This window comes from Taurulus bubalis, assembly GCF_910589615.1.
Source record: "Taurulus bubalis genome assembly, chromosome: 15".
Taxonomy (NCBI): domain Eukaryota; kingdom Metazoa; phylum Chordata; class Actinopteri; order Perciformes; family Cottidae; genus Taurulus; species Taurulus bubalis.
The window spans coordinates 16,891,065-16,904,100 of NC_136603.1; the positions used below are offsets into that span (position 1 = coordinate 16,891,065).

Sequence of the window (13,036 nt, forward strand, 5' to 3'; positions counted from 1 at the left end):
AACAGGTGATCAACACAATAAACAGAACTTGTTTGTGCATCAATAAACTGCGAGATGCAAATCATGAGTCCGCCGCCACAAAATGATTTTTGTTTCATCATCAAACTGAATTTTTAGACGGCACGAGCAGTGGCATTGTGAGTTGTGCCCCCGGCAAAGCGATCTGCTGGCGATCCTCCAGTGGTCCGCTTGAGGCTCCGTCTCTTGAGAAGCACTTTTACTAACACATCTGGGACAGTTGGCTTTGCATCTTGGCTACAGATGTCGTTCTGTGTGTTTTATTTTAAAGAAATCTAAGTTTGAATATCTTTCTAGCTGCTGTTCGGTGTCGATAGTTCTTTAGCACTGAGACCTGTTTAAAAGTGGTTTGTTACAATCTTTCGTCAACAAAAATATCTTTCAATAAATAAATCGACAGCTTTACTGGTTATGCACAGAGGGCTACGTCAATAACTGGTTGGAGTAGTTCAAAGACTGGATCATTGCACTGGATGAGGGGCAAGACTTATTTTACTGAAATATATGGAATTGAGCAAGTCTTAGAAAAAAGGTTCAAGGAGATGAAAAACTTTACGTCAACATGTTTTAATTAAACAAACAACTTAAAACTAACAGTTATAAAAATGTAATTCCTGAACAAGAAGACTAAACATGAATTCCTCTTTTGAACAATAATGTAAACAGATTCCTGGACTTTGCAAATACTTGTAAACTTGCTGCATTATTTCTGCTCTTCTGTCCTTTGGTTCACAGTAAACTTGTTTGAGTCTTGATTTAACAACAAGAAGTTACTGTATGTACTCTGTTTGAGGGGGAAGGACCTGCACTGAGATGAAAACTCCAACATTTGTTCAATTTCTGGCCCAACTTCACCTACTTTCCGACATTCACACATGCAATCAAACACAGTGGGTTCTTCTACTGTAGAGCTACAATAAAATATCTTAAAAGTACTTGAAGAAATCCTGGCACAACATCATAAAGGGAACAAACCAAAGTACAAAAATATTTTAACAGTTATTGTTTAACAATTTCCACATCTTGGTTCAGATCAGTATTGAATGTGGAGCTTTTTCAAGACATAATTATACCTTATAAAATCCTTCAGTACAGGTTTTTAAACGAAACCGCTGTGACGTTTTTTCTAAATAGAAAGGTACCGTTTACAACTCGACACCCAAACATCAGGATCACATTGTAGAAATTCAACATTTTAACTCTTTCGGTGCATTTTGAATGAACAGTGCCGTGTATTGGTGCGGTTTTCCATTTCCACATTCATCATTTTCCACTTAAATATTAAGGGTTCTCGCTAAACACTGATCCACGCTCTCACAGTATCTGCTGATGGACGCATGCCTTCAGTGCTGAGACGACCTCCTTCATGGCGGCTGTGGCCTTCAGCAGCTCCGTTTGTTTCCTTTGTAACTCTGTGGAAACAATATGTTGTCCTTTTAGAATGCATCATTTTCGTAAATTATCGTTATTGTAAAGTATTCCATAAAAAGTCAAAGTATAGTGTGCTATTAAAATGCCATAAAAAGTCATAGTAGCGGTATAGTGCAGTGGCAGAGAGGAGTCACCTCATCCTCTACAACGAGCTGTGGCAGACGGATGAATGGAGGAAAGGTCGAAGCCGAGGATTGGGGATTTTCTTTAGTATACAGATTGTGGACAAACTCAAAATCCTTGCAACATGAAGTTGTAGCCAAGACAGAAGACCATGCTTCCAATTAGGATGTTGCTGGAAAGAAGCTAAATGTAACAGATGCACAGAATATCTATGCAATCGCCTCGAGTAGCCTAAATGTAATTGTCTATATTCCACCACTGCTTTAGACCAAAGTTAGTCGTAGGACCCATCAGACCCACTCCAGAGGGTATGACCACAATCTCACAAACTCCAGTGGGAAACACTGGTTTACTTCACCTTCCTGCTGCTTGGCCACAAGCTCTGCCAGTTTCCCAGAAGCAGTCATCACTGTGAGTGCGTGATCATAGTCTGTGGAAAGAAGAGCGAGAGCTTTTATAACAGCAATAAGGGCGAGACAGAGGTGCTGTCCCAGTAACTCGTGGGGATCTCGTATCGGCCCTCACCCTCCTGGCTGGCCCGGTCTGACTGAATTCTGCTGTAGATGGCGTTCATCTCATCAATGAAACCAGTGAAGAGGGCCTGTGTGCACCCTGCCGCGTTGCAGCTTTTCCAGAAGCTGGAGGACTGGAAGCCGGGCTCTCGGTTTGAGGGAGGAGCCAAAGGAGGGGGAGGGGCCGCCAAGCTGGTGCATGGAGGTGAGCGGGTAAGAGAGAGAGGCGGGACAGCAGCGGGACTCTGATCAGGACTGGAGTCTGAAAAAAATTGAAAAAGTTACTACATGTGTTATCACAGCTGAGATAGTGAGTGACATAACTCCTGTTTGGTTTTTGCAAACTTCATTCGACAACAGCATACCGTTTCCCAAATATTATTCATATCAAAGGCCATATTCAACCACTTTGACCTGGAGCAGCACTACAGCAGTACATTTCTTACATATGTTATTTAAATAAATATATGTAATGTGAATGGCTAACCTTAAACATTTGGATGTCTGCTTTGTAAAACTTGGCAAAGTATGTACACTTAAAAGCAAGACGTGTACATAGATTTTATTTGTGTTTACAAATGTGTGCACTGCCAAATTCTGTTTGTACATTATTGTAAAACTTGGCCAGTAATCATGCACAATATATTATAATATGTTCATACCAACAATGGCTGGCTGGAAAATGGTGAAAATGTAGAAAGAAGCTCCATTCCGACTATGATTCATTTCTCGAGGGAAAGATTGATAACCTGAGCTGGTAAATTATTTGAATTCTGTCTGGATGTGTGTATGTTGGTAATTTTTCACCCGCACCATAATAATAATCATTACAAACCACTGTTCATCAGAGAGCTTGTTGGTCCTCCTGTAATTTAAATCCCAGAAAAACATCTCTGCATTATAAGTTGAGTTATTTTTCCAAGGGAAGAGCTGCCATCAACATAATAACCATGTTATTGGCCTCGCTGCAGCGTGTTTCACTGAAGGTGGTAATTAAAATCCATCCTACACCGAGAACATTTGTTTGAGCAAAATCTTTATTAAGGTGCCATTTATTCCAGCCATACTGGCCAACCCAGTGGAGCCTGTGGCCCAAAGGAAGAACCAGGTCCAACAGGGATCAGTGCTCTGAGAACAGCCATGCTGGCAATTATTATATTTTAAAGCTGTTATCTCGAGATCATGAGTTAATTATTTCATTTTCTTGAGATAACAAAGCTCGTTTCTCATGATAACGGGTTAATTAATGGAGATTCCTCGAGAAAACTACATTTTCTGCCAATTTCTCAAGATAATGAGATAAGCAAGTCATTCTAGTTGTATAAAAAAGGAAAGAAGCTGCTGCATGTGAACAGGAGCCTGACAGCTCTGCTTCAGACTAACCAAGATCCAATAATTTCTCTAAGTAATATGCGGAAACGAGCTTCGTTATCTCGAGATAATGAAGCTCGTTTTCTCGAAGTAACATGATAATAAACTCATGATCTCAAGATAACAGCATTTTAAAAATGAACTAAAAGCCTCTCAGTTCTCATCTTCCATACATGAAGCTATTCACTTGTTACTACACACATGGTACTGTTGCTAAGAATTAGAACATACACGCACTGCATAACCACAATCATTATATAAAGTCTTGATTATAATTATATACTGAATTTGAATGTAATGTTTCAATTTCCTGACACACTAAAGTTCCTCTTATCGTCTGAGCGAAACAGACAGTGAGGAGAGTAAACTGTACCTTGGTCTGATCGCTGTGCCGCTGCCTCCATCTTGAACAAAACCACACAGGGTGACCGAGTCCCGTTTGAGACGCCAGCCGTCGTGGCTGAAGGTGACCGAGACACAGGAAACAGCAGACTCTCTGACTCAGCATCCTGAGAGGAAGCAAACAATATTTCATGTCAGGTGAGTTAATGCTGCTCTGCTAGTGACGATACAGATCTTGAGAATCTGGGATTAAATATCCCTCTGAGGCAGATCATTTCAAAGTAGCTTCAAGAAGCTTTGAGTTAAGATCTTCAGGACTAAATGAGAAGAACTGCTCAAGTGTTCAATGGAGTCTAAGGACAAGTTGAGACTTTACAGTTGAGAGAAAAAAAAAAACATACACGTCGCAGGCAATACAGTACGTAACAACTCACTGAATGCTTGAATGTTTCATCTCCATCTTCATCATTTCCATGGACGCTCCCGTCTCCCACTGGATTTCCTAGAGAAGACAGCAAGAGTCAGCCAACTGTTTGTATGTTGGTCACATATTATTACATAAACGCAGCATGTGCAGTGACAGCCTACTGTACCTGAAGTGGACCCAGTGGGACTCTTGCTGTGTGGATGACATCATCGAACAATTATTTTAAAAAAACTGTTATTTTTACACTGAATAACCACAAAAAAGAGAAACAGAACATCTGAATGCAATCCAGTAACACACTCCTGATATGAAAACTGTTATTTAATTTGTAATAGTTGTTGGCTGCACTGTAGCGGTGTTAACTGTTAACTGGGATTTAATTTTAATGTAAATGAAGGACTGTAACTATGATGTGCAGTAGATTATGAAATAAATGGAGAAAAAAATAATAATCTGAAAACAGCGACTTGGATGTGTTTTTCAGGGTCATATTTAAATCCATAAAAAGGTAAGTCAATAATCGGCCAAATGGCTGGCATGTGGGCAGCCCGGCACTGAGGCAGTTAGCTGTGTTAGGCGAGGCTTGAATGACATCATACCGCACTAGATTACAGTCTTTGTTCTGAAGTACTTACTGGCAGTCCGTGTTACATTATTCTATGTTAGATTATTTATTAACCTCTGAGCCGCATGGTGCTGAAGGGAACTCATTTCAACTTTTAATTTATAGCTATTCAACTATCCGTCATATTTGAGCTGCAAAGTCACCAGTAGCTACAGCTGTCAAATAAATGCAGTTTTTCCTTTGCAATGTATCTCAAAACTGTCCTCAGCATATCAGAGAGTATTGCACCGCTGTTTCTACGAACTAGAAAACATACCACAGAAATGACTCAACACACACAAAAAACTGATGTATCAACTTCAATAAGGTCACACAATGTAAAATGTAAACGCAATTCATAATTTCAGTTCACAAAGGTTTGATCTCACCTGATCAACTGCCAAGAAAGAGGAGGAGGGAAATTAAAGAGAAGAACAATTATTGTCAGATCATTGAACATCTTCAGCCTCTCATGGTGACGTTACTGATGAAACGGCAAAGATTAGACTTACTTCGGCCTCTGGAACCGAGTTTGCACTTTCGTCGAAATCCGTCTCTACAGGGGCAAATATTGCTCTTTCTGGCTCAGAATCACTCCGATCTGGAGCAGAAGAGAAATGGAATAAATCAGGTCACCGCTTCAAACAAGAGTACTACGTATGTTACATTCTCTCATGAATGGAAGTGCGTTAACCTGAATTTGAAGAGTCATCTGTTGGATCCTCGATCAAATTCCAGACTTTACGCTTGGGGGTGTTCCCTTCCCGTCTGTGACAGAGAGGTCAGACATTCATAACTATTGTATCTGTTGTACTGAATAAACACTTTATGGAAAGCAGAAAGTCATGGGGCTGCTTTCAACTACAGCAAGGATGCAATTGAAAAGAAAAACAGTCAAGGTATGAGGTTCTTTGGAAAGAAAGTATCCTGCACACGGTCCGTCACTTGTACTCACTTTATTCCTCCGACCTTCATTGGGCAAAGGTCATGAAGTCACATTGCAGCAAGCACATAAAGGCTTCAGGCTCTCACTCGCCTGAGAGCAAGACTTTCTATCTAATGTTTGTATGATTATGTGCGTAGATAAGAGCCTATAACCTCTATATGTATGGTGCTGTTTGTATATATGTACCGTGGATGATAAATGTCTGAGGACCAACAGAGTTCAAGATGGTGCAGGATTCTTTGTTTCCTTTCCAATGCGGCCATTACTAAAACTTTATCCGTGCAAGAACAGTTTTGAATTTGCAAACAGAAGGTACAAGGTGATCAATCTGGAGGAAGTCAAGCATGCAAATGATCACACTTACTTGTGTTTGAATTTCAACTTTCTCTGTTTCAAAAGCAAAAACAAAAAGATTTTAAATCACTGAATCATTCTGATAAAAAGAAAGAAATAGCACTGAAAGCTATATTTCATGTGACTATGAACAATATTCATACCTTGGAAGATGGCGGCGTCACGCTGATGCATGAGTTGGAGTCACTGCTGCACTCGGAGAGTCGTCTGGCTTTCGTCGAATTTCCTGTGAAGAAGAACGACAATGGGCCTCATTCACCTTGAAAACGGTATTTTTTGCGCACAGAATGAGTGCACACGCAAAGTAAACGTAGCATTCTTGACAAGGGTAATATTGTTCATAACCCAGTTGTTATAAATTGTTGTTAGAGACACATGGCTCCCGAAGAAAAAGTGTGGAAGGCTGAAATGATGATGATAAATAAAAAGAGGCGTTAGATGAAATAAGCCTGTGGTGTCCTCTGTGATATAGACTGTGATACTCGGGTACAACAGATGTGGTTTATAGTAAGTTTATGTGAAAGAAATAATAACAGACCAGATGGAAAAGAAGGAAACGGGAGGAAGATTCATCATCCCAAGATGAGAGTTAATTATTGGTGTCTTTAAGTGGGATAAGTCAACAAATGAGGGTACTTTATTTCCTAATTGCATTCTGGCTGTACGCGAATAGTTCGAAGCTTCATTCCTAACTTTGACATTTCCAATTCTTAATCAATACTTGAATGCTGCACAGCTTTTCTTCTTCTTCTGTGAATCGATTCATTCTGTTCATCTGTATTTAACAAATTACATTTACTCATAAACATGATTTACGGAAATGTCATAAACAAAATGTGATTACAGACAATCAAAGCTTCATTTGAAAAATATAATTTTAATTACGACAATATATTATGAAGTAATTTATTCATAATTGAACCGTATATTTGGCTATTAAGCTACAAATAAGTATATTGATGGTTTTAAATAAAGTTGTCTATGGATATTTATTTTTAATGAATGAAATGAAAAACAAATTCATGTGAGAACATCTTTTTGAGTCGCGGGTTTGTGTGTGAAACATTTGAATGCACAGTTTAAGCACAGGTTTCTATTTTAACCTGTAATAGCAGGAAGTAAAACAACGTGCGCTCGGATCAGGCCTTACCGTTGGTGTTGTTCTGATGTGACGCAGGAGCATGTTGGTGACAATACAACCTAAAAACACACATGCCCGGTTGTTACCACGGGGTCAGATATTGATGTTAGGAGCAGATTAGAAACATACAGATGTTTAGTTACAGGCTGATAAAGAAATGTTTGCAAAGTGAGAACATACTTACATGACAATGCTATGGGACAAACTGTCCACGCTGATATTTCCTTCTGTTTTCTCACAGGCAAGGCAATACACCTCGTGGAAAAAATGGATATCATTACTTGCTAAACACGGTTTTGTGCCAGACTCTAACCAATGTCTTTTGAGATTTTAACAAATAACTAAATGACTAAGAAAGAAAAAAATTCTGTCAACCCAAATATCATCACGAGACTTAGTAATCTTGTGATGATATTTGGGTTGACAGAATGTACTTATCTTGAGCCAAACATACACTATCCGGCTGCCATAAAAACTCCCTCAGGTGCAAAATGTGCATTAATACTTCCTCCTGCTACTTGGGTGACTAAAAAGCGTTTAAAAAAATTGCTGACCCTTCATTTATGTTAAAAGTTGCCATCTGTGTAGTAGATATCTGCATCAATCTAACCTTAGAGGATCCGGCTTCACAAGTTAAGGACTTAGTGACGGAGGAGGGACCTCCGTTTACAGAGACGTTGTGTCCTGGAAGAAATAAATGAAAAATTCAACACATAATATGTTGTACACTGAAAACGTGTTGAGAGGAAGAAGGGCACCTACTTTGTGTCAGTTTATAGTGATAGGAGCAGTACAGCCTGAAGATGGTTGAAAAAAAGTAAAAATACATTTAAAAAACATTTTAAAACTGCATTACAGAGTGTTTTAGAACACAACATGTTCTAGCCATACAGCAGCTTGTTGGACTGACCCATATTTCCCCTGGTCTGCATCCTCGACATTATTAGCTCCGTCTTGAACCGCACACGGGTAGTGGTAGGACTTATTGCAGCGCTTGGTTTCACACCCCGCAGTGGCACCCTTCTTCCTACATTTCTTACAATTCTAATGTCAAGAAATTAGAAAACACAACTTAAAAATAGCTTCCAGCACATTATTAATGGATTTGGTTTAATCATATCAAAAATAAATAATAAATCAATATTCTTTACCAGCTTGCTTCCTCGTTTCACCTCGTCCAGCACATCCTTCACAGTGAAACCAAACAGATCGTCAAACTGTGGGGAATGACGGCAATAAAGGCCAGAGGAGAACAACTGGAGAAAAAGAAAAGGAAAAACATGAGAAGACAAAATGTCTCGGACAATAACACTTCAATTCAGAGATAGACGTTTGAAGCCACTACAGTCATTGATTTAATATCATTGCACTGTTGTTGTCGTTGATTGTTGATTGTTGTTTGTCTCGTCTAACGTCTCGTGTCTAACGTATGCACCTTCCGCCTAGAAAAATTCCTCATTTGTGTAAACATTCCTGGCAAATAAACGGTTTCTGATTCTGAGTCAGAGGATGTCAAGATGGACGGGATAATGAAGGGAGAGACACTTTGGCACAAAATGCTGAAGATGCACTCGTCCAAGTTCCTCCATCCCATGGAAAACATGAGGAAGAGAGCTGAACACAGGAGATGCTCTGGCAATATGAAGACGTATTTACAAACACTTGCTGCTGTGATGAATGCAAAAAGGTGCATGCACAAAGTGTGTGCATGCACCTTTGTATATACACAAACTGTATTTGTATTACTTAAGTACTGCACAACCTGTTTATATCAGTTGTATGCATCGTATTGACTATACCAGTATAATATATATTTCATCTTCTTCCTATATTTCTTGTCAAAAGGAAGATGCTAACAATAGCATCAGCTGTATCGGTTGTATCTCCTTCGAGCATGAGGACGAGGGTCTCCTGCACAAAGGTCAGAGGTCAACCGATGTGAAGCCATTACGTTACTCGCTTACTCGCGCTAACGAGCTCAGGTTAACGCCCTCGCAAGAAGTGAAAGAAGAATCGAAGTGAGTGTGACAGACGTGTTTATTATATTTACCAAACAGTTTTGGTGAGCCGTGACTTCATCTTTAGTCGACAACGCTCCGGTCGTTTCCGTCTCTTCGCACTGGAGACAGAGTACGCAGCACACTTTGTCTACGTCGTCCATTTCTGTCGGCGAACCGAACCGCAAACACACTCTTTGTTTGTCTGAGACAAAGTGTGTTTCAGAAAAAGTGGCCAAGCAGCGGCGTTATGTCGGGACGTCCGAAACTAACGAGTAACGACTGCGAGTCCTGTTGGTTTGTCTACTCGCCTTTCACGTTGTCAGGCGGTTGCCAGGTTGCATCCGTAATATCCCCCGATCTCCCAACATCCCACAGGCCAATCGATTCTCTTGACACTAAGCTATTTGTGCTAACATATGTAAGTGACTGTATTATATTGTATCAGAAATGTAATAAGGGGTTTAGTTTAATACTGAAGTTATGAATTTAATCCCACAAGTAGAATACCAGCCACTGAAAACAGTTTTGGCAAAACCACAAATCTGAAATAATTAAAAGAAGAATCCTACATTTAAAAAAATAACAGTGTTATTCTCTGTAACATGTATCAAGGATCTGGGGCCAGTATACATTTATGAATTCCTTTTATTTGAATATTTATCTATCTTTTATTTTAATATTCTTTGTCTGACCTGTGTTTGTCCTCCTACCCTTATCCCCTACTAAAAAAAGGGGACGCACCAGTGTTATTTTGTTAGTAACTCTCCTTCAAGTCACAATTCTGCTCATGCTTCTTCAGAAATATTGCTGTGGACATGACTTTGGCGTCCTCATTGGTATCTGGCCATAAAGATGGTAGCTTCTTGTTCCAAAAACATTCTAGTGTGTTTATTAGTAAAACACAGGATTCACTGATCTTGTATACATACATGGTTTTAACTTATTGTTCTCATCATAACACTAAACGGCTTCCCTCTGTAATGTTTGTAATTAATTAAATGCACATTTTGACATCCTGTTTTTATTGTCGCATCATTTGATCATATTTCTTTATTGTAAAATGTGTAACTTTAATTTGAACACAAATACGTTTTTATTTAGGTAATATTCTTTCTTTTTTCCCACAGAAAGCTTCATGTGGATTTTGCATTCTGTAGTCAACAAGATTAGTTTACGCCTAAATAGTGGGTTTTGACAGACCTGGCAACTCAATTGGCCAGTTTCATTTTCGTTTCTGATCCAAAGGACTTTTTCCCGTAAGAGAGAGAGAGTGTGTGTGTGTGTGTGTGTGTGTGTGTGTGTGTGTGTGTGTGTGTGTGTGTGTGTGTGTGTGTGTGTGTGTGTGTGTAGAAATACTGCGTTACAAGTAAATGCCCATTTGAGATTAATAAATATACATTTAGATTATTATTACGCATTCATTACATAAAAGGGTGGTTTAGGTTGTTGAGGTGCCAGTCATCTTTAACAATTTTGTATAGGACTGCAACTAATGATTATTTCCATTATTCTTATTAATGCCTGTCAGAAGTTTTCTTAGACCAAATACCAGAGAACCCTTCTTTTGTCCCACTAAAAGTCCAAACCTATTAAAAATAAATTCAATAAAAGCAGCAAGTGACGAGCCTTCATAGACCAGACGAAAGAGACAATGACGGAATTGAAGCGGTTTATGTAAAAAAGAAAAAAGTAACAAGTCACAAAGTAGTGACGTCACCAAACTAAATGTACAATATAGCATCTCAAATAAACATTTCATGACAGACTGGTCTTAATAAACAATATCTACATTCAGAACATGATCCTCCACAGGGAATAAGTTAGCGCGATACAGCGATCTCTGATCATTAACATGGGGAAACGTTTTAAACTGTAGCGTACATGAAAACTCACAGAGTTAAGACCATGAACAGAGACCCCGAAAGACAAACCTCATACACAACATCTGGGCAGCTGGTGGCAGAACAGGTTTCAAATGACAACAGTGAGACCAGTGACAGACAGGCAGAGAGTAAAAAAAACAGGAACAAAATAAGCAACAAAAAAAAGGGTCTAAATATGTGGGCTTTTTTGTTTCTTACAAATAAATAGACTTGAAAAGGGAAAGCAGAGGACGCGGTGATTAGACTCTCAGAAAACATTCATTCAAGCTAAACTAGCTGTACACTTTATCTCACTCCCTCCGTTGTATTTACAGTAACAGTAGAATGATAAACTCCTGCTTGGGTGAATTAGTGCAGATGAACAACACAAAGACAGCCGACATCCACAGATCACTAATCATTCTCCACTCTTAATGTGAACACAAATAGATGCATTAACAGAGATCAGTCCCGCTGGCCCATTCATACATCTATTACATTATAAACACAGGGGTCCACTGTTCCTCAATACAAAATAATAATAAAATGTACAGACAAGTGTATGACGAGGAAGATCACTTCACAATACAGTGAAATGACTGATGTATTTATCCATCCAGCATTCTGTGTCTTCACTGCACCACAATCAAGTCTAAACCATGTGCACACGTATGGCACATCATCTTAACAATTGGTGCATGTGCATGATTTGAAAAATAAAAAAATACAGCTTTTTGTGGAAACCTGACAAAATTCTTAAGGGTACTGATGTTGGCAATGCAGCACAGATAGCAATGTGACGCCAGTATTAATGAGGGCAGTTTGGTGATGGCGGAAAAGCTGAGGAGTTCAGGGTTTGACGTCAGAGGTTGTGTAGGTCTCACTGCAGCTGGACGATGTGCTGAGGTTACCAGAGCCACTGCCTTCTGGTGAAAACACACACATACATATGTATATATGTATATATATATTGAGGATTAATGTCAGATGTACTCCTGCTTAACAAATATCTGCTCATCTGTCACACTCTTTATTTGCGGCTGTTTGTTTGAATACCTGAGCTGGTGAGAGACTGGCAAGACTTGGACTTTTCAATGAGCGTGATGAGATTAGCAGCTGCGATCCAGCCCTCCGTAGTGCTGCTCAGGTTACGTACAAACCTGCATGACCACACAGACAAACACTCACTTTCATAGCAGTGCAATGCAATGCAATATTATTATTGTTCCTCAGAGGCAGCAGTATGACTGTATTCTCACCACTGTCCGTCATCCCCCTCTTTGACCAGCTGCACCAGGTCCCCGCTCTTCACTGAGAGCTGTTGAGCGTCATCCTTCTCATAGTCGGCCATCACTCTATATTTACCGGCACACTGTTCAAGGTTGAGATCAGGAAACAGAAAAGGATGCATACTAAAATGAGAAGCGGTTACATGAACACGTACGATAGTTTTGTGCTATGAATGGACAAACCAATCAACATGAGCCAACTTTAAAGCTGCTCTTATCGATATTTTAACGACAAAGTTAGCAAATAGTTGGTGAACATAGGGGATCATTTAGCAGCTGAATTATTATGAATTACACCCGAGTTTACCCTGCAGTGACATGTCAAAATGACGGCTGTGAAAGGGGCCGATTGTTTGAAATGGATATTGCATATATGCATATAACTACGACGCATGTAATCTAGAGTAGACGGTGTCTTGAAATGTGTCCTATCGTCTCAGTGTTTTATGTTTGAATAAGATCTATTTAGTAGGAGCACCGACGACAAATCAGTGTTCAGGTGAGATAGATTCCTGTTTAGTTTGTTGGAAGAATACCAATTCATCCAAATCTAGATTGAACACTGTTGTATACCCATTGTTTTTCTTTAGTTTTAATGAGTAATTATTTGTATACT

General features: G+C 39.4%; 4 protein-coding genes across 4 annotated transcripts in view; all 4 read right to left on the reverse strand.

Moving 5' to 3' along the window:
* Window positions 1-335: 335 nt before the first annotated feature.
* LOC306747555 (uncharacterized protein) lies at window positions 336-4,485 on the reverse strand. The gene is made up of 6 exons (XM_079230612.1): window positions 4,391-4,485; window positions 4,232-4,299; window positions 3,829-3,964; window positions 2,098-2,346; window positions 1,931-2,002; window positions 336-1,430 (listed from the first exon to the last, which is right to left on the reverse strand). Exons 3-6 carry the CDS (start codon window positions 3,857-3,859, stop codon window positions 1,333-1,335), a joined length of 450 nt encoding a protein of 149 aa, XP_079086738.1. The 5' UTR covers window positions 3,860-3,964; window positions 4,232-4,299; window positions 4,391-4,485; the 3' UTR covers window positions 336-1,332.
* A 728-nt stretch (window positions 4,486-5,213) lies between these two features.
* On the reverse strand, window positions 5,214-7,567 carry LOC306747828 (uncharacterized protein; the record flags this gene model as incomplete). Its single annotated transcript, XM_079230928.1, has 7 exons — window positions 7,454-7,567; window positions 7,279-7,328; window positions 6,272-6,354; window positions 6,139-6,161; window positions 5,523-5,596; window positions 5,341-5,429; window positions 5,214-5,225 (listed from the first exon to the last, which is right to left on the reverse strand). Coding segments are annotated over exons 1-7 (333 nt in total). The 5' UTR covers window positions 7,456-7,567.
* Window positions 7,568-7,795: 228 nt separating this feature from the next.
* Window positions 7,796-9,438, reverse strand: LOC306747327 (PHD finger protein 6-like; the record flags this gene model as incomplete). The annotated part of the gene is made up of 5 exons (XM_079230368.1): window positions 9,320-9,438; window positions 8,421-8,525; window positions 8,180-8,313; window positions 8,032-8,066; window positions 7,796-7,953 (listed from the first exon to the last, which is right to left on the reverse strand). The coding sequence occupies exons 1-5, from the start codon at window positions 9,428-9,430 to the stop codon at window positions 7,796-7,798; spliced, it is 543 nt and encodes a 180-aa protein (XP_079086494.1). The 5' UTR covers window positions 9,431-9,438.
* Window positions 9,439-10,924: 1,486 nt separating this feature from the next.
* Window positions 10,925-13,036, reverse strand: part of mcf2lb (mcf.2 cell line derived transforming sequence-like b) — a gene marked incomplete at its 5' end in the record, with an annotated part of 33,551 nt that continues 31,439 nt past the window's right edge. The window contains 3 exons of the mRNA XM_079230624.1: window positions 10,925-12,057; window positions 12,188-12,291; window positions 12,391-12,503. Of these exons, the coding sequence (XP_079086750.1) occupies window positions 11,981-12,057; window positions 12,188-12,291; window positions 12,391-12,503 (294 nt within the window). The 3' untranslated portion in view covers window positions 10,925-11,980. The remainder of the gene's footprint in view (window positions 12,058-12,187; window positions 12,292-12,390; window positions 12,504-13,036) is intronic.